Source organism: Schistocerca gregaria, chromosome X (genome assembly GCF_023897955.1).
Source record: "Schistocerca gregaria isolate iqSchGreg1 chromosome X, iqSchGreg1.2, whole genome shotgun sequence".
Taxonomy (NCBI): domain Eukaryota; kingdom Metazoa; phylum Arthropoda; class Insecta; order Orthoptera; family Acrididae; genus Schistocerca; species Schistocerca gregaria.
In genome coordinates this window covers 32797379-32824787 of record NC_064931.1, presented here as the reverse complement: position 1 = coordinate 32824787, position 27409 = coordinate 32797379, and the positions used below count along the sequence as shown (strand labels likewise).

General features: G+C 41.0%; 1 protein-coding gene across 2 annotated transcripts in view; it reads left to right on the top strand.

Annotated features, from left to right (window-relative positions):
- The first annotated feature begins 3569 nt into the window (after positions 1-3569).
- Positions 3570-27409, top strand: part of LOC126299570 (dynamin-binding protein-like) — a 226270-nt gene continuing 202430 nt past the window's right edge. The window contains exons 1-4 of one of the 2 annotated variants that reach the window (XM_049991569.1): positions 3570-4050; positions 12212-12389; positions 12872-12990; positions 19393-19529. In XM_049991569.1, coding sequence (XP_049847526.1) covers positions 3961-4050; positions 12212-12389; positions 12872-12990; positions 19393-19529 — 524 coding nt within the window. In that variant the 5' untranslated portion in view covers positions 3570-3960. The remainder of the gene's footprint in view (positions 4051-12211; positions 12390-12871; positions 12991-19392; positions 19530-27409) is intronic. The other variant, XM_049991570.1, reaches the window with a different exon arrangement.

Sequence of the window (27409 nt, the reverse complement as noted above, 5' to 3'; positions counted from 1 at the left end):
CTGGCCATTAAAATTGCTACACCAAGAAGAAATGGAGATGATGAACGGGTATTCATTGGACAAATATATTATACTAGAACTGACATGTCATTACATTTTCACGCAATTTGCGTGCATAGATCCTGAGAAATCAGTACTCAGAACAACCGACTCTGGCCGTAATAATGGCCTTGATACGCCTGCGCATTGAGTCAAACAGAGCTTGGATAACGTGTGCAGGTACAGCTGCCCATGCACCTTCAACGCAATACCACAGTTCATCAAGAGTAGTGACCGGCGTATTGTCACGAGCCAGTTGCTCGGCCACCATTGACCAAACGTTTTCAATTGGTGACAGATCTGGAGACTGTGCTGGCCAGGGCAGCAGTCGAACATTTTCTGTATCCAGAAAGGCCCGTACAGGACCTGCAACATGCGGTCGTGCATTATCCTGCTGAACTGTAGGGTTTCGTAGGGATCGAATGGAACGTAGAGCCACGGGTCGTAACACATCTGAAATGTAACGTCCACTGTTCAACGTGTCGTCAATGCGAACAAGAGGTGGCCGAGACGTGTAACCAATGGCATCCCATACCATAACGCCGGGTGATACCCCAGTATGACGATACGAATACACGCTTCCAATGTGCGTTCACCGCGATGTCGCAAAACACGGATGCGACCACCATGATGCTGTAAACAGAACCTGTATTCATCCGAAAAAATGACGTTTTGCCATTCGTGCACCCAGGTTCGTCGTTGAGTACACCATCGCAGGCGCTCCTGTCTGTGATGCAGCGTCAAGGGTAACCGCAGCCATGGTCTCCGAGCTGATGGCCCATGCTGCTGCAAACGTCGTCGAACTGTTCGTGCAGGTGGTTGTTGTCTGCGGACGTCCCCATGGATTAACTCAGGGATCGAGACGTGGCTGCACGGTCCGTTACAGCCATGCGGATAAGATGCCTGTCATCTCGACTGCCAGTGATACGAAGCCGTTGGGATCCAACACGGCGTTCCGAATTACCCTCCTGAACCCACCGATTTCATATTCTGCTAACAGTCATTGGATCTCTACCAACGCGAGCAGCAATGTCGCGATACGTTAAACCGCAATCGCTATAGGCTACAATCCGACCTTTATCAAAGTCGGAAACGTGGTGGTACGCATTTCTCCTCCTTACATGAGGCATCACAACAACGTTTCACCAGGCAACGCCGGTCAACTGCTGTTTGTGTATGAGAAATCGGTTGGAAACTTTCCTCATGTCAGCACCTAATCATTTGCATATCACAGCATCTTCTCCCTGTCGGCTAAATTTCGCGTCTGTAGCAGGTCATCTTCGTGGTGTAGCAATTTTAATGGCCAGCAGTGAATTAACTCGGAAGCTACGCAGCGTGTCGAATTTTTTTCGTGACAATTACTTTGCAGCACAACCTAACCTGCAACACTCTTACAAGCCTTTCAGATTGTTTTTGAGCACCATGTGTAGTTCCGGCCACGATACAAAACTTTGATGTTCAGAAAGGATTCTTTTACATGGCGAGCGTGCCGTTTTTGGCGAAGTAAGCAAAATGGAATAGGAAAGGGAGAATTTGAATGTCCCAACTTGTACTTAAACGTGAAAGTAGTGCACTTAATACTGAATTACAGCTCCAGCTTTCCTTGCAGCATTAGTCCAAAACTTTTCGTTGGCTTCTATTTTAATTAAAAAGAAAATTTAAATGGAGAACATTATGTACTGATGACCTACATAATCTGAAGAAAGGTTAGTATTTACATTGTAGTTATTAGCAACCGGAGATTTTGTATTTACTTTTGTGATTATTTCGCGTTTCAGCAGCTGCTATATATCAGACAGAACTTTACTGATATCTGTAGTGATATATGCTAAGCTCTTCAAGAATTTTGTTTAAGTATATAAAGGAAGATGTCAATAAAATATTATTAGTGAAATACATTCGACATGTCAAATAGACTACTTGTTAAAATCTGCTATATAGTTCATTATAGGAGAGATAGCGCGATCCCAAGCCATTCTTGTTTATTATAGAAAATCTCTGACAACAGTGGTACATCGGCCATCTAATTGCAGATATCATGTACGTAAGCAACGATAATGATGAAGTCTTTCGTATATATTTTAATTTTAATGAGCGTAATGAATACATATTCACACTTGTATACTTTCAAGAAAATTAACTGTGCTGTTCTTTTTTAACAAAAAAATTACAAAGCTTGTGTTTATTCACTTCGCTCTCACCTGCCGCAAGCATCTAATAAATTTATTGTCTTCCTCGCGCGCCCAGTACGACCTTCGATTGCTACGGCAGTTTTATAATAATCATATTTCTTTTCGTTTGGCATTTGTGCTGTGGGTCATGTGAATCCCAGAAGGATATATGGTGTCTATAATACCGCACGTCTCTTCGGACCACTCCGCCGCTCACGCAAATCGTGTCACCGACGAACGTAGATAAAACAGTAAACGAAAGCCTTCCGTTCTACGCGCAGAGAACGCGAGTTTCCTTTCGTGGTTCGCTAAACTCACACGTATCAGTCATTTTAGAATTCGGTGTGCACGTAAAGACGTCAAATACTACACTGAACAGATTGCGTGAGTCAGAGTTGTAATGATTTTCAGTCTACACGCTACGAATTGTCTGTGTCCACAGATTCGAACAACGTTGCTCAAACCACTAGTTCCAACTTGCACGTTTGCGCACATCTTCTATCTACCCAAATTTCCGGTCCAGTTGCAAGTTAGTCCACATGCTACAATCTGTGTAGATGTAATGTGCTCAGACAGATTGTTACATATGGATCGGTCTTAAATCAGGCCATGCACGTGAACTACAATAAATCAACAAACACTATATATTTACTTTAAGTAAAAAAAATATTGTCCTAGAAAAATTATTTTTTCAGTCTAATAACGCTTCATAAGGAGAAGAGTCGGATCGTTAAACTGATTATGTGAGGCAGGCACTACGTCGAATCTTCGAAGGGATTGTGTAGGGCACTACACTACAAAAGAATTTTTTCTGTATTTCCTTCGTATCTGCGAGGAGGCTACTATACATTGAACATAGCCTTCAACTGTGCTAGTAGAAAATCTATCGTTATAGTTAATAACAATGTTTTCGAACATGTAAAACATTAAGGAAACTGCAGTAAGCAATTAAACGTTTCTCATTCGGTACGGAGTAATTCAGCAAAGATGCAGTCAAGAACAAGTATGTTATAAAATAAAAATTTGCAACAACAATTCTTAATGTAACCTGCAAATATGGAATATAATCTCTTAACATCATAGTAGAATGCACGCTATAGGGAGAAGTTAAAATTCGTATTCCATTTGTAGTTAGCGCGCTGTGTTCAGGAGTTTGCGCTATTTAATCACTACCCATAAAATGCGCAGAATGGTCCTAGCTTCAATGTACACAATTATCAACTATCGTGAATGTTCACTAGAGCATAAAGAGATATCTATCTCTCTTTGTTAGTGCTGTTAAAAGTTGAATTCTGTGACTGCATGTTCTAGACGGGAGACAGGTGCCTGCCTCAAGCAAGGTTCTTTACATCCGAGATCACTGGTTACATACTGCTATTAAAACTGATGAACTCGAAGCCAGAAAATATATAAAAAGCTTGTTTCAATCTATAGCAGGAGAAAATAAAGTAGAAATATTTTTTCGATTTTATAGGAATATAAAGCATCATACCACTGTTTTCGTGTTGCAATAAACGTCAATTTTTGACAATTTTGCTCATCGTCGTAATGTTGGCATTATGACAGTCCTAAATAGCAAATGAAAACAACAAGCAATGGTAGAGGTGTGAGGTTATGCAATGTGATTATATACTTCGCGTGACGGTAGTGTTGATGGATAGTTTTGACAGAATTGTCAGATCCCAAAGTTTATAGGGATTTGTTGTCTACGTTAGCAGAGTGGCATACTGTTTTGAAATGAGCTGACAACATGGAAAAGGGGACAGTCGCAAAGGTGATAAATGACTTTCTCACGACGACTGCAGGAGAACTTTCACTGTGTAAAGGAGACATTGTGCAGGTAATTATAGGTCACAGACAGATGTACTTTACGAACTTCGTCACTTTTAGCAGAGGCGACTGCTTTGCCAGATCAAAAGTGTTCTTAATGATAGATTGTTTCTGAATGTTAATAATGTTTTTCGTTTAAAGTTCACCATGGAAGACTATAGTGAGACAGAACAGCATGCACTGGCTTCATTTATGGCCTGTGTTAGACTTTTACAAACAAATGATTTCATTCACAGATGCATATTATTAACTTTTGTACATATGACAGAGGCATAAAAGCCTCATGCTGGGAACAGGGAAACTGAGATCCTTTATTGATTAAAAAATATATATAGTATATGAATGCAATATTGTAATTTGAACTGTCATACTAAAATTAATACTGTAAAACAAAATAATACGAGGGTCAGTATTAGAACAAATTGCTATTAATAAGTCAACATTGTTCACTGGCCATGGTCAGACAGATTGCATCACATCGTAGCGACTATATATCAAAACCACTTCTAAAACTAAGATAACAGACAAGAGGCATTACACAGCACTGATGTTCTAAACAGTGGTTATAAACAATTTTTAAATGATGGGAGCGGCAATGACCATGCAAGCTCGCTTGGTCATTGCCGCTCCCATCATTTAAAATTTTTATTACAGAAGATTTTTAAATTTCAGCTCTCACCAGATGACGATGTATTGGATGTGAATGGTGGGGAGTGGCTACAGGGCAATGTTCAATGTTACAATGTTGTAAATTGCGTGTATTGCCTGTGGATGCACCGATAAGTGGTGCGGAACCGGTCTGAGATTTAATAAAAATCATTGATACAGCCAGTGTAGAATTTTCTTAGGAAAAACTATTAATTTGGTTTTTATTTGATGCTGTTGACAGAACAAATGGAAGTCATCGCTTAAAAATGTATCAACTGCATTGTGTGGTCATGATTGGTAGAGCAGGCATGTTTGCTTTGCGCCTGTAGGCCTTTTTTTGCAGGCAGACGTGGTAAAATCTTGTATCCACCACTGTGGTTCATAGTGATTGGTTGTTTAACAATTTCATTCACCTGTCATTCTGTACTCTTGATTGTAAGTGGCTTCTTAACGAGCATGCAGACCTTTGGGAACTGTATGGCCTTGCCACTTTAATTTTGACATTTATAACCCACTAATTTGTACAGTATTTGAATCATATGTGATACATTTGCTGTCTTAGGTACATATTAAAATATCTTCCCCTTACTGTCCCACCATGTCATGCTATGAACATCACTGCTATGAGTGGTATTGAGAATCATGCTTTATTATGACTGTGACTCCCCACTGACTTGTTGATATTGTCTAGTAAAAAGTAAAGTTGAAATTAGGCTTGTTTGTTGTAGTCCCCCACGCCGCATAAAATCTCAGTTATGGTGACAGACTGATCTGTAGAATAGCACAATGTCTAGGATAGATTGGAAGGTAACAGTTTAGTAGTAAGTTGTGATAGCCAACAAATGTGGGCATTACAGAAGTGTTGTATTCCACTCATCTGCTTTGACCCATGACGTCATCTAGATGACGGACACCACTACTTCCAGCATGTACAATATGGTGACCATTATGTCACTACATGCACAGGCAAACAAATATAAAAATGATGCCAGAATATTTCACTGCAGCAATAAAATGAAACTAATGGGACAACTGCGGGAAGTAGGGACTTTAAGATGGGGGCAGGCTATACATGTGACAATATGAAAAACAGCACCATCCCAAAACAAATATTTCCCACAAAACACACACACAAAATTCTCAACATATGACATATCACAACAAACATGGAAAAACACAGCAATTTTACATTTCACGTGACCTATATAGCTCAAACAGAACCTTTGATATCAAGAAACCAACACATGCAAGTCCAATATGTGGTATTGCAAAATTCTCATAATCTATATAGCTCAAACAAAGCCAACATCCAAACAACCCCAACCTCTTAACACCGCTTTTAACCAACCCCAACCCACCTAATACCACTCCTAAACACAACACGCACAAAGAAATTAAAAGAAAGAAAAAAAAAAGAAAATGAATCCTCAAAGATGTAAAGATGAACAATAACAAGAATAATATGTAAGTAAAACAATCTTCCCAAGCTCTCTTGAACAAGGTCCCTGTTGAATAGATCACTAAATATTTTCATGGCTACACAGCCACATATACAGGTCCCCGGTCCAAGAAGATGGGACTAATCAACTTCATGCTTTCATTACATGGGACACCTCACATAATTGGTAATCAAGCCGAACTACTGTAAAAACTTTATGGTTGTTGTCATGTCATTGCCCATCACAACCCGGAATGAATAACTGTTAAATTTTTCTATCATATCGATCTCTAACAAAAAAAAAAAAAAACAAGAAAAAACTATTACATTTTGGTCTGTAAAAAACGTACAGCACTAATCATACTGTCACAAATACGTATGCACAAACCCCCATAACAGTAGGCCTAAATCATTGTAACTCATTAGTGAAACAGCTGACTTTTCCAACTACGGAAATACGGAAGCGTCTGATCCCACCCATCTGCTTTGACCCATGACGTCATAATTATTGCGGAAACGACCATAAACTAAGATTCCAATATGGCACATATAAAGTCGTTACATACACATTGAGGACGAAAATACATTGGAAACAAACACACACACATTCCACAAAAAGCCTAATGACGCTAACGGGTCAAGCACGGGAAATAGGGGGTTTTTGGGTGGGGACAAACTAAATATAAACAAATTTAGGCACCCACCCCCATACAAAACCACACAAAATGACGAAAAAAACAGACATTACAAAACTCCCCAAATACCACTTAACACAATATCATCTGGAATCTGACACTTCCTTTGGCCTATATAGCTCAACAGCAGCTCCTGATCCCATAAATTGGGATCGAACACTTCCCTTGACCGTGCCGTCGTGACGTCACACACCACAACCACATTACGTCACAGGTCAAAGCCAACGGGTGTGATCAGGCACTTCGGTCAACCCCCAACTACTTCACAGAATGATTACACAAAGTCAAATGTCCCAACAGCTCAACAGCAGCTCCCGATCTCATAAATTGGGATCGAACACTTCCCTTGACCTGTTATCCTTACGACAACTCCACATACAGCCGTCCCTGGTCCGAGACGCCGGAACATTAAGTAAGCCTCATTTCTTCACGACATACTGAACAGTTCACGACTTCATCCAAAAATCCGAGTAGTTGAAGAAATTTTACTAGAGACAATACACTGTCCCCCATCATAGACGACAACCGAAAACTGTTGACCCTGTGAGTCATATCCATACCTACCAAAGACATAAAAAAAAAGCAATTTACCAAAATTCACACACGATGCCACACTCGCAAACTAAACCAAAAACATCACCTAACACACTACCAGAGAGCACCACCGATCACATCAAAACGACACCTAGAAACACGCCTCTCTCACAAACTAAATTCCACGCCGCCGTGACGTCACACACCACAACAGCCTTACGTCACGGATCAAAGCCAACGGGTGGGATCGGACGCTTCGGTTGACCCCCAACTACTTCACAGAATGATTACACAAAGTCAAATGACCCAATACCACACATAACGCAAACATCTTCAAATGTGAACATCCACCATGAGGCCACACCACCAAATACAACAACGCTACATCTGAAAATGTGACCCGACTTGGAAACAGTGTGCCACAGTGACATCGCACAACACAACACTCTTACGTCAGGGGTCCGAGCAAATGGGTGAATCTGATGCTTCCTTTGACCCGATATGCTAATGTGGAATAAGGGTTTTAACTGATGGACCTATGAAGATATGCATTCACTCTGTATTTAATGTGGTTTTTTGTATGAATAACAAACTGGAAGATAATTTCAGAAAAGCTGTATTATACAGCAAACAAATATTATATGAGTAATTTGGTGTATATAATGTAAACATATCAACTACAAAGTACGCAGAGTGTGGGGCAGTGTGTAGCTCTTATCAAAAATTATAATCAATAGAGCACCTCAGCCTCTCTTTTGCCGCCTCCTGTCACACACTGATGCCCAGTGAGCTATTGTCCCATCTGATGTTGATAATATTTGTCAACCTGATAATGATTTAAGATCAGAACTATTTAAAAATAATAAAAATTATTAATATAACTGCTTTTAGGGGTCTTTAGACATCTTTTCTGAACCCATTTTGTAAAATGAAGAAATCACATGACATTTCCTTAATCCACAATCTTTTATTTTGTACATGATTGGTTTCAGAACACTTAAAATTCCATTATCTGGTACATAAAATAAAATCACTTGACCATCTGAGGTCAGCATCACCCCATTATTGTCATAGAACAAAGAAACCATGTCAAAAGGACCACAGATTACTTAAAAATGTTTCCCCCGTCCTGTGCTGTGCAACCAGGAACACAAACATAACACTGTGTAATGATTATGTAGTTTTCCTGTTAGTGTTCCTGGTTGCACAGCACGGTAGAATAGTTTTTATGGAATTTGTGATCCTTTCATCCCATTGATGAAGAATCTTTGTTCCATGTCAACAGCAGGGTGAGGATGACCACAGATGGTTAAGTGATTTCATTTTTGACACAAGATGGTGGAATCTTAAATTTCCAATACTGGTTGTGTACACAATAAAAAATTGTGGATTAAGCACCTGATGCGCAGGTTCACCATATTACAAAATGGACTTATGCAGCTGTTGCTGCCCCATAAGAACAACTTTTTTCTGAATCATTTAAGAGCTCTGGAACACTGCCTGCAGAAAATGTTTTGAGCACTTTCTTTTTATTATTAAACTAAAATTTGATGTAGAAAATTAATTTTAGAGTAAGTTGATGTAAGTTTGTTGCCAGCTGGAGGCAACCATCAAGTTCAGTTAGATGCCATATGAGCAACAACTTGTAATTTTCAGCTTTTATAAAAGCAATATCTTACACTGTAGAGCCTGTGAAAACAGTAAGACAAAACAAAAAGTTCCTCCTGTCCCCGTTCTTGTAATGCCTACATATGAACAGCAACACATTCCCTGCAAACATCTAGTTGTATGTATTGGTATGAATCTCCCCCCCCCCCCCCCCCCCCCCTCCTCTCTCTCTCTCTCTCTCTCTCTCTCTCTCTCTCTCTCTCTCTCTCTCTCTCTCTCTCCTGCAGGCCTTATATGTATACAAAATATTTGTGACTCAGTATCAATGAAGCTTCTCCTCCTCAACATAATTCACAATAAACATTTAAGAATACTTTCCTGGTGCAATTGCATGAATATAATCCAAAGAAATCCTGATCATTTGTAAAGGTGTAGTGGCACAAAGTTAGAGTCCAGTCACTAATGGATGAGTCAGGAATTGAAACTGAGACTAGCAAACCTAAAGCAGAAATGCTTAACTCTATTTTCAAATGTTCCTTTACTGGGGAAAATCCAGGAGTATTGCCACAATTTAATTCTTGTAGCACTGAAAAGATGAGTGAAATAGATATTAGTGTCAATGGAATTGAGAACAGGTGAAATTGTTAAAATTGAACAAAGTCCCAGGGCATCATGCAATCTCTATAAGACTCTATACTGAATTCGTGGCTGAGTTAGCCCCTCTGCTAACTATAATGTATTCTAGATCCCTCAAACATAAAAACTGTGCCTAGTAGCTGGAAGAAAGCAAAGGTTACACCTGTCTACAAGAAGGGAAACAGAAGTGTCCACATAACTATTGTCCAGTATCCTTGGTACTGTCTGCAGCTCGTGGTCTTGCGGTAGCCTTCTCGCTTTCCGTGCATGGGGTCCTGGGTTCGATTCCCAGTGGGGTCAGAAATTTTTTGTGCCTAGAGATGACTGGGTGTTGTTGTGTTGTCTTCATCATCATCATTGATCCCCGTTATGATCGGAGGAAGGCAATGGCAAACCACCTCCACTAGGACCTTGCCTAGTACAGTTGTGTGGGTCTCCTGCATCGTCCCCTACACTCCTTGGAGTATGGGACCTCATCATCATCATCATCATCATCATCATCATCATCCTCTTGGTATTGATTTGTTGTAGAGAACATTTTTGTAGCTCAAACATAATAAGGTATCTTGAACACTAAGACCTCCTCCATGCCAACCAGCATGAATTTCAAAAACGTAGATAATTTGAAACCCATCTCACACTGTTCTCACATGACATTCTGAAAGCCATGGATCAAGGCTATTAGGAAGATGCAGTATTTCTTGATGTGTGAAAAGCATTTGAGTCATTAGCACACTTACGCTTATTATCGAAAGTATGATCATATAGTATAAGACACAATATCTGAATGGATTGAGAATTTCGTGGTAGGGAGGATGCAGCATGTTATCTCAGATGATGAGTCATCGGCAGATGTGGAAGTAACTTCAGGTGTGCCCCAGTGAAGTATGTTGGGTCCATTGCTGTTGTATATTAATGATATTGCAGACAATATTAATAGTAACCTCAGACTTTTCAGAGATGATGCAGTTATCTACAAAGAAGTATAGCCTGAACGATCTTGATAAGATTTCAAAGCTGTGCAATGATTGGCAACTTGCTTCAAATGATCAAAAACATAAAATTGTGCACTTCGCAAAAAAAAGTGTAGCATCCTATGAATATAAAATTAGTCAGTCACAATTGAGATCTGTAAACTCTCACAAATACTTGGGTGTAACGCTTAGTGGCGATGAAGAGGAATGATCACATAGGCTCAGTCATGGGTAAAGCAAGAAGCAGACTTTAGTTTCCTTGTAGAATACTAGGGAAATGCAATCAATTTACAAAGGAGATTGCTTATAAATCACTCATGTGACTCATCCTAGAATATTGCTCAAGTACTTGGGACCCATGCCAAGTAGGATTAGCAGGGGTATTGAACCATATACAGAGAAGGGCAGCATGAATGGTCACAGGTTTGTTTGACCTGTGGAAGAGTGTCACTGAGATGTTGAAAGAACTGAACTGGCAGACTCTTGACGATAGAAGAAAACTATCCCAAGAAAGTACTGCTGACAAAATTTCAAGAACCATCCTCAAATGATGACTCTAAGAATGTAATGCAACCCCATACATGTCGCTCCCACAGGACTCGTGAGAATAAGATCATATTAATTACAGCACACACAGAGGCACTTAAACAATCATTTTTCCCATGCTCCATACATGAATAGAACGCGGAAAGCTCCAATGACTGGTACAGTGGAACGTACCCTCTGTCAAGCACTTCACAGGCGTAGCTGGAGATATATGAAAGCCAGAAAAACAAAGGAGAGGCCTTTGTCTTGAGAAACCAAAGCATGTACTGTAAACAATTGAAGATGTTACTTAGGTGGAGAGAATTCTGAGCAGTATAATCTTGAGCTCAAATGAAATATATTTCTAAAAGTATGTTCCATCTCTAATTCCTTTTTATTTCTGTAAGTTTCTGGTGGCCCGTCTAATTTTTTGATGAGTATCCACTATTCATTGGTTTAACTCGTATAGAGTTTGTCCAGGAAATAAATCATCCACATCTACAGTTAATTTATGTATTCTGTCGTAACTGGGTTTGAGGTTGAAGCCTCATTATGAATATGGGGCAACATATGGTATGATTTCAATAAAAATATGTAATTTTGGCCTTCCTTTCCAATTTTTGTGGACTGTTTACAATTGTTAAAGCTATGTTATTATTATTATTATTATTATTATTATTATTATTATTATTATTATTATTATTATTCTGAGGAGGCCATAGCTTTGAAGTTCAATATGACAGAATAAATGAATAAAGAATTTAACTGTGGCTGTGGACGCTTTGTTTCGTGAAATAATATAATCAGCGGCAAAGATGTCTGCAGTCTGAAGAACCTGAGCTTGTGTTTAGCTGCCATTTGACAGTGAAATCTTCAACTTTTTTCCCCCAGATAGCAGTGGAACTGTTACTTTAGTGGCTATGAATCTTCACATAAAATACGCCACCTAAAATAATGGAGATCATGAAAAATTCAATCTGATTGTGTGAGATCATTATATTTCTTTGTTGTTCTGTTATGTAGTCCCCCTCCCCCCTCTCCATCACGTTTGTGTTTTGGTATACACTTCAATGTGCAATAAACGCATTTGAATGTAGCTTATGTAATTTCCAGATTCTGGAGAAAATAGATCGTCACTGGTGTAATGGTATTGTTAATGGTACATGTGGAAAAGTACCATTGAACTACTTGATAGAAGTGGACCCACCTGATCTGCAAAATGATTATGAACTCTTTGCCACAATTGCTGATTTTCCTGGACAACAACCTGGTGATCTTTCATTCAGGAAAGGTTGGTTCATTTTCATTCTAGAGAAAGTGATTTATATTTTCTATGTATGTGTGTCACATTCTGAGTAATATAAAAACAAATCACTTTGTGTTGAATCTGTGTTTAATTTATGTAATAAACTAATGCTAAATAATCTTTTCTCTCTCTCTCTCTCTCTCTCTCTCTCTCTCTCTCTCTCTCTCTCTCTCTCCTTTTTTTTAAAAAATCGGTATCCAGTCCACCTATATGCAATAATGTAAATCTTTCATTCAATTCAGAATGTGTTGACTGACAATGGAAAAAAAACAATAGATTGATACTAATATCAGTTTTACTTGTTGAATTCTGTTCTGTTCCTGGTCTTAATATTTTTGAAGGTAACTTTGTTACGATTTTTGTGAAATAATTGTGTCTAAGATTTTAATAACACACTTAGCATATTCAATGGATATTGTAAACAAAGAGGGAAAATTGAGGAGAAATGTGTTTCTTTAATTTTTCAGGTGAGCTGATTATTGGCATAAAAAAGATTGATGATAATTGGTGGGAGGGAAGTATTGGAAGTAGGAAGGGTATGTTCCCTACAACATACACATGGAAGCTGGACTCATCGTACATAAAGGTATTTCTACTATTGATTCAACACAGAATTTAATTAAAATACTACTTACTTAGTTTACAGGTATTAGTTTACCCTTAAAAGTATGGTATATTGTTGGGGAAAGAGAGAAAAAAGTAGCGGATGTGAAAGATATTATGTTCCTTTATCACTGGAGTCATGAAAGATGGCGGTAGAGTTTAGGCTTGTTCTGCACACCTATATATCACACATTCTCCAACACCCAATGAATGTTCAGCAGTGCTCTGAGTTCTCTGCTGTGAATATTGTAGCCAATGTGAGCATTAAACATAATCATAACAAATTATTTAGTGAATTTTTATTCCGTTTGTTGAGAGTTGTCACCTCTGAATGTGTTGGTACGCAACACATTCCATTTCTTCAAGCACAAAGCACGTGTATGTGTGTACTGCAACTGTCACTTGCAGGAACTCTGCAGTACCCATCCGTGCTTCGACCTGAAAGAACTGCCATCGTTCGTGAATCGGACTATGATAGTGCTACTTTGATTTTTAGACTTTTGCTTAGGTGAATGATATCGTAATTTTCAATACTTCTAGCCCATATGTATTACGTTTCACTGAAATTAACTAGGTCTCTGAGGCAAACAATTTTAGCATTCTGGCTGGAGTGAAATTTTGAATTTAATTAGTTAAGATATTTTTATTTCTGTATCAGTATTAAATTAATGCTAATGTTTATTTTATATGAGTTCTTCATAAGACCTGACTTAGGTTTGAAACTTACATCCTTCCAGAGGACAAAGTCAGAATTGGCATGAGGAATCCAGAATTCAGGATTGGGGATTATAATGGCCACCAGTGCCCCATTACTGTAGAACCTGTGTTCACTACAGTAACCACCATTAAGTGTGATACATTAAAAATATGGTAGTCCTCGTTTAACCCTGTGCATTGTGGATGGACCACTTTTATAAACTAAGACCTATATGAACAAGATAGTGTAGGTGGCAAGTCTTCCTTGTGAAGTTTCATCTAAACAGAAATTGTAAGCAGTATCTACACCTATGTACACTATCTTATCAAAAGTATCTAGACACCTATTAGTGAACATTAATATGGGGTGTGTCCACCCTTCACCCTTATGACAGCTTGAACTCTGCTGAGGACACTTCCAGTGAGGTGTCTGAATATCTGTGGATGAATGGCAGCCCATTCTTTCTCAAGAGCCAAAAAAAGACAGTACTGGTTTTTGATGTTGGAGTCTGGAGCAGAGTTTGTTGTAACTCAGCCCAAAGGTGCTCCAGTGGGTGTAGGTTGAGACTCTGAGCAGGCCAGTCCATTTCAGGAATGTTGTATACCACAAATCATTGTTTCATAGGTGCTGCTTTATGACAAAGTGCATTGTCATGCTTATAAGTCAGTCATCATCTCTAAACTGTACCTCTACTGTATGCAGTATGCATTGCTATAAAATGTGTTCAAATCCTTCAAACCTTAGAGTTTTCTTAAGCGCATTAAGGGGACCACAACCTAACCACTAAAAACACCCTAATACCATAACACCACCTCCTGCGTACTTCATTGTTGACACCACACATGATGGCAGGTAACATTTTCCAGGCATTCGCCAAACCTAGACTCTAACATCAGATAGTCACATGGTGGTGTGTGATTAATCACTCGAAATTACTCGTTTGTCATCCACTGTCCAGTGGGGTCGCTCTTTATGCCATCTTGTAGGATTGACTACAGAAATGTTTGGCGTGTGAGGAGCTGCTTTACCATTCAATACTCCATGCCTTCTTTCATACTGATGGATTTGCCTGTCATGATACTTAGTGCTCAGTTCTGCATTACGTAGGGGCACCGCGATGCTTTTGATCAGATAGTGTATACACTCCAAAAACCACTGTAAAGAGCATAGCAGAGGGTACATTGTACCGTTGTTATCAGTTCCCCCCCCCCCCCTCCCCCCTTTTTCTGATTGCATAATGAGCAAAAGAAAATGACTGTCTATATTCTTCTGGATGCACTGTGATTTCTCTTATGTTATTCCTATCAAGTTCACTAAATTTACTCAACAAGGATTCATGAGACCTAAGTAGTCTTCCTTCCAAAGTTCCCATTTAACATCAATGGCTCTGAGCACTATGGGACTTAACTGCTGTGGTCATCAGTCCATTTCACATCCTTGGACATTTTTGTTGCAACTGAAGTATACTGTACAGACCTGGCACAGTACTAATCTCTGAATTTTCTCAATGTGTGTTGCACTTCCTACTTGACAAGGATTCCAAACAGTGGCACAGTACTATAGATTTGGCCACACTAACTGTGTTTACAATTCCTCCTTCACATAAAATTTCGTTTTTCCAATACCATTTGAACAAATATAAGCCTTCCAGTTGCCTTCCCTAATACTTATTTTACATGATTGTGCCATTTCATATCACTTCTTGGTATTGACCCTACAATTAGTATTTATCCCAAAATTAGTGGTGAACATCTGGAGTATGTCACATTTATGAGTACAATACAGTGTGACATACTCGATATGTTCGCCCCTAATTTAATAATCTAATACTACGGATTTCATTCTCTGTGTTATAGGCATTGTCTTACATTTAGCCAAATTTAATGAGAGGTATCATTCATTACACCAAATGGAAATTTTGTACAAGCCTTCCCCTACATTCATCCAGTGACAGCAGTCTCCTTTAGACAACAGCATCAACAGTGAACAATACCGTTTATATATGGTAATAACATTGGAGACCCTACTACTCTTCCTTGGGGTCCACATGGTGATACTTCTGTTTCAGTGCAGCATTTCCTCTATAGTGTACTGGGTTATATTAGTCAAATATTGATCTATCCTATTATGCGCAAAGATACTCTTTATGATCATATCTTGGTTTGTAGATAACAGTGTAGTAGAGTGTCAAAAGATAGTCAGAAATCTGGGAAGGTGGAATCAACCTGTTCACCTTCGTCTCGTTTTTGCAATCTGTCATGTATCAGTAAAGCAAGTTGTGGTTTTTCCTGAATCCATCTTGATTTTTTAAGGGAATTTTATTTTTGCTCCAAGAATGCAAAAATGTTTGAGCTCTAGGATCCTTCATGATTGGTATTGGTCTTTTTTAAATTTGACCCCATCTGGAACCTATAAGTGCTCAGTGACCCTACATATTTAAATTGGTGAAAGAGGCCACAGCATTTAGTTGCAGTGTGTATGTATTGTAACAGATCTAGATTTTGATCCCCGAGTTACTGTCTTCAATGCAGCAGATAAAGTTAATATACACTCCTGGAAATGGAAAAAAGAACACATTGACACCGGTGTGTCAGACCCACCATACTTGCTCCGGACACTGCGAGAGGGCTGTACAAGCAATGATCACACGCACGGCACAGCGGACACACCAGGAACCGCGGTGTTGGGCGTCGAATGGCGCTAGCTGCGCAGCATTTGTGCACCGCCGCCGTCAGTGTCAGCCAGTTTGCCGTGGCATACGGAGCTCCATCGCAGTCTTTAACACTGGTAGCATGCCGCGACAGCGTGGACGTGAACCGTATGTGCAGTTGACAGACTTTGAGCGAGGGCGTATAGTGGGCATGCGGGAGGCCGGGTGGACGTACCGCTGAATTGCTCAACACGTGGGGCGTGAGGTCTCCACAGTACATCGAAGTTGTCGCTAGTGGTCAGCGGAAGGTGCACGTGCCCGTCGACCTGGGACCAGACAGCAGCGACGCACGGATGCACGCCAAGACCGTAGGATCCTACGCAGTGCCGTAGGGGACCGCACCGCCACTTCCCAGCAAATTAGGGACACTGTTGCTCCTGGGGTATCGGCAAGGACCATTCACAACCGTCTCCATGAAGCTGGGCTACGGTTCCGCACACCGTTTGGCCGTCTTCCGCTCACGCCCCAACATCGTGCATCCCGCCTCCAGTGGTGTCGCGACAGGCGTGAATGGAGGGACGAATGGAGACGTGTCGTCTTCAGCGATGAGAGTCGCTTCTGCCTTGGTGTCAATGATGGTCGTATGCGTGTTTGGCGCCGTGCAGGTGAGCGCCACAATCAGGACTGCATACGACCGAGGCACACAGGGCCAACACCCGGCATCATGGTGTGTGGAGCGATCTCCTACACTGGCCGTACACCTCTGATGATCGTCGAGGGGACACTGAATAGTGCACGGTACATCCAAACCGTCATCGAACCCATCGTTCTACCATTCCTAGACCGGCAAGGGAACTTGCTGTTCCAACAGGACAATGCACGTCCGCATGTATCCCGTGCCACCCAACGTGCTCTAGAAGGTGTAAGTCAACTACCCTGGCCAGCAAGATCTTCGGATCTGTCCCCCATTGAGCATGTTTGGGACTGGATGAAGCGTCGTCTCACACGGTCTGCACGTCCAGCACGAACGCTGGTCCAACTGAGGCCCCAGGTGGAAATGGCATGGCAAGCCGTTCCACAGGACTACATCCAGCATCTCTACGATCGTCTCCAAGGGAGAATAGCAGCCTGCATTGTTGCGAAAGGTGGATATACACTGTACTAGTGCCGACATTGTGCATGCTCTGTTGCCTGTGTCTATGTGCCTGTGGTTCTGTCAGTGTGATCATGTGATGTATCTGACCCCAGGAATGTGTCAATAAAGTTTCCCCTTCCTGGGACAATGAATTCACGGTGTTCTTATTTCAATTTCCAGGAGTGTATTTCAGCTGTTATTTGGCATAGTCCTTCTTCTGCTATACATGTCAAGAATTCAGTCAGTCAGTTTATCTGCTGCATTGAAGGTGGCCACTCAGTGATTGAAATCTAGATCTGCTACAAAAAATGTAAGAGGTGACTGACTGCTGTGCCTTCTTTCATCAGTCAATATTGGCCTAAAATTCTGTGCCTGTGATCTTCCACCCTTTTTGTAAATGACAGTGACCTGCACTCTTTTTCCAGTCACACAGGAATATTTGCAGCACAACAGAGTCCCAATAAATATGAGCAATGAAGAAGTCAGTTACGCAGCTTGTTCTGAAAAATCTATGTTAAGCTTGTTCTGGAAAATCTAATTGGAATTCAGTCAAGGCCTTGTTTGGTTCGAGTAGGCTTAATTATTTTTCAGTAGTGGGGGTGATAACATCAGTCTGTCTCATTTGTGGCTATTTTGGTGGACAAATGTCGGTATGGTAGTATCCTCTTGCATGAACACATTTTCAAATTCAAAATTCATATTTGTGCTTCTGTCTGGTGTCTTTAGTTTAAACACTACAAGCGGTTAACTGGGAGATTTGGACAGATTCATTGACTTTACGTATGACCAGAACTTCTTAGAATTTTCAGATAGATCTGTTACCAGGCTAAAAAATTATTGTTGACTTTATACAGTGCCTGTCTTACAGATACGAATTGTTGTTAACTTTTTTTCTATAGATTCCCTGGAGTTGCTGTAGTAGCTAGAGTATAGACACCTCTTTTTTTAGTAAACTTTCTTTTTTTCTGAATGGTATTGATAGTGACTATCAGTTTGACCAAATACTAATACTCTCCTAGCTTTATTGATGATTCCTTTGATGATGACCACTGTTCTTGTAATAGCATCATGGTCTCTGATGCCTCTCTCATTGGTGACATTCTCGAAGATATCGGGTCTGATTTGAGGTAGAAGATCTAGAATTTGTCTTTTGTGCATAGATTGTCAGACTAATTGTTCAAGGCAACATTTTTCAGTATTAACTTGTAAGACTTTCTTAACTTCAGATAATGTTTGCATAGTTTTCCTAGTTGATAGTGGGCAACTTAGTCACCACCTACTTCTACCATGTGCTTGTTTGTTGTATTTCTGTGCTATTTAGTTTAGGCTATCTTTGAATAACTCTTGTAACTGATATGTCTGAATCTCGTGGTCAACAGAAGCATCCAGTTATTAACAAAAGCCTGGTGATCTTGCCTAATTTTGTCCCTGTCAGTTTGCAGTCAGATTAATTCTGGACCATGCTAGACCTAATGCTTCTGCTCATCACTATAAACTCTCCTTCTCCTGAAAGTCAGACCTGTCTTTCTGATATATGTTCCACATTTGCTTTCTAGGAGAGACTTGAGCTCTGTGACTGTACTGCAAATAACAGGTAACAATTCATGTATGAAAATGTGTCCTGGTTATCAGATGGCAGGAAGGTAGATCTGAAGATTTTCCTTCTATTGTATTTAAAAACCTTTAGAACAAATTGTTGGATTTACAAAAACCCATAAATCTCTATGAAATGTCACATTTTTGGAGGAAAAATTACAATTTACCAAGTAGGTATTACTCTGTGTGTGTGTGTGTGTGTGTGTGTGTGTGTGTGTGTGTGTGTGTGTGTGTGTGTGTGCATACCCATATTTTATGTAAGTTGTTGTTGTTATGAATATTTCAGAAGCTGTCACTTTTTTTCTAGGTGAAATGTAAACCTAAAGTTTTAAATATGACAGCAAAAGTGAAGATGAGTATGAAAGCTCAGCTAGAGGAGGAGATAGATTTGTACGAAGGAGAAATATTGACTGTTACTGAAGTTATTGATAAGGATTGGTATAGGTAAGTATAAAATTAAAATACTCGGCAATTCTCAGATGAGAATACATTACACTGTTTAGTGTAATTATGGTAGAAATGAGAATATGGAGCCATGTTCTTGGTTTTCCATGATGTGTCCAAATCTCTAAAGGGAAAATGTTAATATACCTTTACAGCTAAGCTGGTACATAGTCATTTGGCAACCTTTCCACCTCTTTGCCAAGGTATTATTTTCTTGAAGACTCGATTCAAAACTGAACACACTTGGAGGGAAATAAAATAATTTAGATTAGAAAAGAGTGATTGAATATATTTATGGCATAGATAAATCATATGTTTTGTAGATCAAAATGTAACAGCATAGAAATATTCATCTTTACAATATTGAGACTTAACAAATTAGTGGGACTAGAAAACCCTTGTGGAACTGTAGCATCCAGAGAGATCTATGTCTGGGACAGGTGCTGCCAAAGGATAACCTGTAAGAGTTCACAACTGTTGTAAACAGGTGCTGCAGCAGTTACCACCCTACCTTCAGTTTTTATAGTTGGGGATGTGGCTGTGAGCACTCACTGGTGTGCTGACATGACAGCAACTGTTTCTTTTGCCATATCAGTTGATTTCCCACAGCCTTGACCATGAGGAATTTCTGATCTGGCCTTTGCTTCCAAAGCTGGGATACTGGATGTCCATAATTTTGTCCCTGAAACATGGCTACATGTGTGACGGACCTAAGTGTGACTTGTTGATAACCACACTGCAATGACTATAAATACATTTTTGTTAGGGCTCTGATTACAGTTGTGGCTGTTGTTAATACCATGTAGACCACAAAAAGGAAATTACATAAGACATCTACAACTGTAAGCCAGTTATTTCCCAGAAATGATCTAGTGGTGCCACTAACCTGCCTGGATAGTTATGTTAGCATACTGCTTTTGGGATTCAGGGAGACACACTAGCTCCTGATCGAATTTGCCCAGCAGATTAACAGTGAGGGCTGGTGTCCTGGCCGGCCTATATTTGGTTTTTAGGCAGTTTCCCACATCTGACTAGATGAAGACAGGGCTGGTATTCACGTCCCACCTTAGTTATACAATTCATAGACGTTTAGCAAACATAATCACAATTTAGTAGTGGATAACATTAGATACAGACACATGGGGTTAAAAATTTCTGTCCCATGGAGGGGGGAGGAGAAGGGGAAGGGGTGGAGGAAGGAAGGAAGGAAGGAAGGAAGGAAGGAAGGAAGGACAGACGGACGGACATCCGGCCACCCTCTACCAGTAACATTGGCAAATCCAAAGATAACATGCCAAACCCCTTGAGGGCATGGGACAAGGCCAGGAAGGAGGAGGAGGAGAAGGTGTAATGGCATAACTCTGTAGCTGGTCCAATGCTTGTTGCTGCTTCATTCTAGAGGAAAATAATTGGAGTGGGGCTTCAACAGTAAATGTAAGATGATCTCTCTGCTAATCTATTACACAATATGAAAGCTTTGACCTCAGCAGCAAGATTTTCATGTGCGAATGTAAGGTGACACTGTATATTTTGAATGAGGAATTTGGGGAAAAATCTCATCTTTTTATCAGGTAAATTGGTGTGTTGCCCATTATGTGTGATGCTAATACTAGTAAAGTTATAATGTTCCTCACTTCCATTTATATTGCTGTTAGGACTACATACCTGGGAATTTCTTGTTGGCACAATTAACTACCTTCTATGAGCTGGAAGCATAGGTGGAGAGTCTAGTTGAAAATACTTTCCGATGTTGCTGAGAGAAACTGATGCACCAGTAACCAGATTAAAACTTACTGAGGTATATGATATTACTAAAGAATAAACTGCAACCAGCCACAATTTCTGAATGAATGATTTATTTCATTGCTCTAATTTTGGCTGTACCAAAACATTAGATGGTACACTAGTGGTATATTTCTACAGCTATGATATATGTACTGCTGGTTTTTGTGCGTACGTCAGGTTTGAAATTCTTAAACGCCACATGATTATTAACAACAATATGATAATAATTTAAACCCTCCAATCCCCCGTAAGCAGCCTTCCAACCAAAATAAATATTCATGCAAAGTGTGATTCATGTCCAGCTGGTATGGTGGCTTGAGTCTCACAATTTACTAGCCACTGCACAGTGTGGATTTCAAATGCGCTGTTCTGCAGTTGGCCAGCTCATAACTTCGTCCACCCGTGTCATGAATGATTTGCTGTGGAAATACCAGACTGTGGCCATGTTTTTTGATTTGGAGGAAGCCTACGACACATGCTGGAGGACTAGTATCCTCTGTACTCTCTACATGTGGGGCTTCCGTGGCTGCATGCCCAATTTCCTTCAGGAATTTTTAAAAGACCGAGTTTTCAAGGTACATGTGGGTTCTGCCTTGTCGGACACTTTTATTCAGGAAAATGGCGAGCCTCAGGGTTCTGCCGTGAGCGTCGTCCTATTTGTTATCACCATTAACCCTATAATGGCCTGTATCTCACCAGGCCTCTCCGGCTCCCTTTTTGTTAACGATTTTGCAATCTATTGCAGTTGTTCATAGATTTGTCTCCTTCAGCAGCATCTTTAGCAATGCCTCGTCCATTTTTACTCAAGGAGCATTGACAATGGCTTTCGCTTTCCCACTGACAAAACCATTTGTATGAATTTCTGGTGGTGCAATTCGTTTCTTCTGCCATGTTTACATCTTGGGCCTACTGCTCTTCTGTCTGTTGAAACTACACAATTCCTGTGGCTCATACTCAATTTGAAACTTTCTTGGTCTTCCCATGTGCCTTACCTGGCCGCCCACTGTAAGCGGTCCCTCAGTGGTACTTCCTGGGTAGCAGATCGAACCACACTTCTCCATTTGTATCAGTCCCTTGTCCATTCAAAACCCGACTGAGGATGTTCCGTTTATGCATCTGTATCTCCGCCCCTCTTATGCCATCTCAATGCTATCCTCTATTGTGGCTTCTGTTTGGCCACTGGCACCTTTTACACTAGCCCAGTTGATAGTCTGTATGCAGAACCTGCCGAATTATCACTGTGACTTTCTCCTCAGCAAATACATATGCCATTTGTCCGCTATGCCTGGCCACTCATCCTACACCTCCTTCTTCGATGACTCATTTGATCACCAGTATGGGGCACATCTCTCCTTTGTTACCTCCTGAAGTTTGTTTTCGGCTCTTGCTCTGGTGGCTGAACTTCATGTTGCCTGCCTTTTCCTACATCTACATAGATACTCCACGAGCCACCAAAAGGTGTGTGGCGGAGGGTACCCTGTATCACTACTTGTAATTTCCCCTCCTGTTCCACCTGCAAATAGAGCGAGGGAAAAACAATTGTCTCTAGGCCTCTATGAGCCGTAATTTCTTGTATCTTATCTTCATGGTCCTTAAGAGTGATGTATGTTGGCAGCAGTAGAATCGTTCAACAGTCAGTTTCAAATGCCAGTTTTCTAAATTTTCTTAATAGTCTTTTCGAAAAAGAACACTGCCTTCCCTCCAGGAATTCCCATTTGAGTTCCCAAAGCATCTCCATAGCACATACATGTTGTTCGAACCTACCAGTAACAAATCTAACGGACCGCCTCTGAATTGCTTTGATGTCTTCCTTCAATCCCACCTGTTACTGGTCCCCAACACTCGAGCAGTACTCAAGAATAGATCGCTCCAGCATCCTGTATGCAGTCTCCTTCATAGGTGAACCACTCTTTCCTAAAATTCTACCAATAAACCAGAGTTGACATTTTCCTTCCCTACAACAGTTTTCACATGCTCACTTCACCTCATATCGCTGTGCAGCGTTATGCCTAGGTATGTAAATGACTTGGCTGTGTCTAGCTGGACACTAGTAATACTGTATCGGAACATTACAGGTTTGTTATTCCTACTCATCTGCATTAACGTACATTTTTTCCACATTTAGGGCTAGCTGCCATTCATCACACCAACTGGAAATTTTGTCGGAGTTGTCATGTATCTTCCTACATTACTCAACTTCGACATCTTACTGTACACCATGTCATCATCAGCAAACAACCCCAGATTGCTGCCCACCCTGTCTGCCAAATCATTCGTGTATATAGAGAACAACAATGGTCCAATCACACCTCCCTGGTTCACACCTGATGATACCCTTGTCTGATGAACTCTTGCTGTTGAGGACACCACACTGGGTTTTATTATTTAAGAAGTGTTCGAGCCACTTACATAGCTGAGGACTTATTTCATATGCTTGTATCTTTGTCAACAGCCTGCAAGTGGTCACCATGTTACATGCTTTCCAGAAATCTGGAAATATGGGATATGCCTGTTGCCCTGCACCCATAGTTCTCAGTGTATATGTGGGAAAAGGGCAAGCTGAGTTTCATATGAACAATGCTTTCTAAAACCATGCTGATTCATGGACAGAAGCTGCTTAGCCTCAAGAAAGTTTATTATATTTGAATTGAGAATGTGTTCAATGATTCTGCAGCAAACAAAAGTTACGGATATTGGTCTGTAATTTTGTGTGTCCATTTTTTTACCTTTCTTGTATACTGGAGTCACCTGCACTTTTTTCCAGTCACTTGACACTTTACACTGGGTGAGAGATTCATGATAAATGTAAGGTAGGTAAAGGGCCAATGCTGTAGAGTACTCTTTGTAAAATCAAACTGGGATTCCATCCGGACCTGTTGATTTATTTGTTTTCAAAGCTCTAAATTGCTTTTCTGTGCCAGATAGGTTTATTTCTATGTCGTCCATATGGGGGTCTGTCCAATGGTCAAATGGCAGTATGTTTGTATGTTTCTCCTGTGTGAACGATTTCTTGAATGTGAAATTTAAAACTTAGTTTTTTCATTTTGCTATCTTCAACTGCCACACCAGACTAGTCAGCAAGGAACTGAATGGAAGCCTTTGACCCGCTTAGCAATTTTACATATGACCAGAATTGTCTTGCATTCTCTGCCAGATCTTTTGCTAAGGTGTGACGGTGGTAATTGCTGCATGCTTCACGTGTAGATGTTTTCACAGATGCATGAATCTCTGTTTGCTTGTCATCATTTGTGCATCCCCTTTTGATCTTAGAGCGCAACAGCCTCTGCTTTCTCAGCATATTACAAATTTCGTTATTAAACCATGGTAGGTCTTTCCTATCCTCTATCCACTAACTAGGCACGTAACTCTCCAGACCATGATTTACTGTCTCCTTAAACTTTGCCCATAATTCCTCTACATCCATCTTACTGGTACTAAGTGATGCCAATTCACTGTCTAAGTAAGATATTGATAACTGCTTATCTGCTCTGTCTAGCAGAAACAGTCTCCTAGCCTTCTTGAGTGATTTATTAAGTTTCATAATCGTAGTTGCTATGATGACACCATGATCGCTAATCGCCATTTCTACACTGACGTTGTCGATAAGGTCCAACCTATTTGGAGCTACAAGGTCTAAGATATTTCAACTGCGTGTGGGCTGCCGAGCTAGCAGATGAAGGCAGTTTTCAGAAGACATTTTCAAAAGTATCTTGCATGACTGTCTGTCTGTCTGTACCCCCTTGCAATGAACCCATAGACGTCCCAGTCTATACTTGGTAGGTTGAAGTTGCCTCCAACTTATATTGCATGATCTGAGTATTTATACACTATTTACCATAGACTTTCTTTGAATGACTCTAGAACTGCCACAGCGAAATTGGTTGGCTGGTAAAAACATCCAGCAATTAACTTAGTTTCACGTACACCTGTTATATGCGATCAGACGACTTCACTATTACACTCAACTTCGACCTAAGTAGAGAGAATATTTTTGTCAACTGCAATGAACACTCCCCCTCCTATGGCCTCTAATCTGTCTTTCCGATATACGCTCCATGGCTTGCTAAATATCTCGGAGCTTTCCACATTGGGTTTTAGCCAGCTATCAGTCCCAAAGATAATTTGAGTGTGAGAATTTTCCAGGAGGGCTGCAAATTCGGCAACTTTATTACGAATACTTGGACAGTTTACTTATAAAATTGTGACAGTTGAAGTGTGTTTATTTTGAATGCTGTTTGACTTCCCTTGCTGTGAATTGACTGGCAAGTGTTCAACAGAGCACCTCAAACTACTGCCTAGCCTAAAAAACCCTCATGTGCACTCCACAAGTACTTTGCTACCCGAGTAGCTGCTTCCTTTGTGTAGTGCAACCCTGACCTAGCAAGGTAAGTTCTGCAAACTTCCACATGATAAAGTAGGTCAGAAACCTGCAGCCAAGACCATCACAGAGTTGGTGAAGCCTTTGGTTGAAACCCTCCACTCGGCTCCAAACCAAAAGACCTGATCAACTCTGGGAATGATGATGCAGATTGCGAACTTTGCTTGTATCCTGCGGGTGAGGCCAGCAGTCTTCACTACCACCTCCACCAGCCACCTGTAAGAACTGAGGATTGCCTCAGAACCCATGCAACAGGCATCATTGGTGCTGACATGAGCCACAACTTGCAGACGATTGCATCCTGCACACTTGATAGCTGCTGGCAAGGCCACCTTCACATCTCGGATGAGGCCCCTTGATAGACATACCTAATGCACTTTGGCTTTCTTTCCAGCCCTGAATGCTACCTGCCTAAGGGGCTCCATAATGCGCCTAACATTGGAGCTCCCAACAACCATTAAACCCCTTGCCCTCTGGGCCTGCTAGTACCCTGCTGAAGGAACGGCCACCTGTCCACTCATCCACTCACAAGGTGGATGGGCGAGCCCAGGTGGGCAGTCTCCACCATTGGCCCTCCACCTCGAGCGACATGAAAACGTTAATATGCTTCACTCACTTTGCTGTGAGAGCAGATCCACCGCATCAGCTGCACTAGGAGGTGCCTCAAAAGCAGAGCCTGTGGGCAAAACATGTGGCACCTGAGGTGTGTCCCATGTGACGCACCAGGTTCGCCACCACTGCTACACGCTGAGGCAGCAGCCTGAAGGTGACTGACTATAGCCACCAGTACAGTCAGCTGTTCATGAACTGCAGCCAGCTCCTCCTGCATCCGCACACAGCATGTTCATGTACTACCCAACCTAGCCAGACTAACTGAAAAAGTGAACTATAAAAGCAGACAATCCTTGCGACTTGCTACTCTCCTGACGTGTCACCAATGGATGCTGATGCATTAAAGAGCTATGTCACTGGCTGTTCAGTGAGCAGCAATTGCGCTAAAGACTGAATGAATATTTACATTTACAAAAACACAAGATTAACACTCTTAAACAGAGAAACACACACAAAATTTAAGAAATATACTATGTGGAAAACATAGAAAAGGAAAAAAACTTAACCTGCCACTCTGTAGATGCACTTGTATCACAGCCAAGTACTGGAGCTTCCAGATGGGTATGAACCCTTCACCATCTTGGTTTTGTGCAGTGGCCTGTGTTCACGTTGACCTTCATTTGCTTTCCAAGCACACTACCCCATCCTCTCTGTCCATAGTGTCCGGAGCACCTTCGTCATTGGCACTGACGTTTTTCAGCATCAGCTTTTGGAACACTGCTCAGTATTTGCAGCAGGCCTTTTCACCCTGTCAGGCCACGCATTACATCTGACAACACAGGCTTTTCAATTGCGTCATCTGCTCTGACACTCTGTGCCCTTCAGAGCCTCCGTGTACTGTACACCATCCATCCCTTAGTGCAACGGGTCCAGGAAAGCTGTCACTTGCTCACTCTTGTTGGAGCCACTGTGATGTTTACATGGGTTCCTGGTCACATCAGTCTGACAGGAAATGAGGCCATTGATGATGATGATGATGATGATGCTGCCAAGGCTGCAGTCCTTGTACTTCAGCCCGCTAGTTCTTCCATTCCCTCCGATGATCTCTGTGTTGCCGTCTGTCAACAGGTGTTCTCACTTTGGCATCACCACTGGTCCTCCGTTC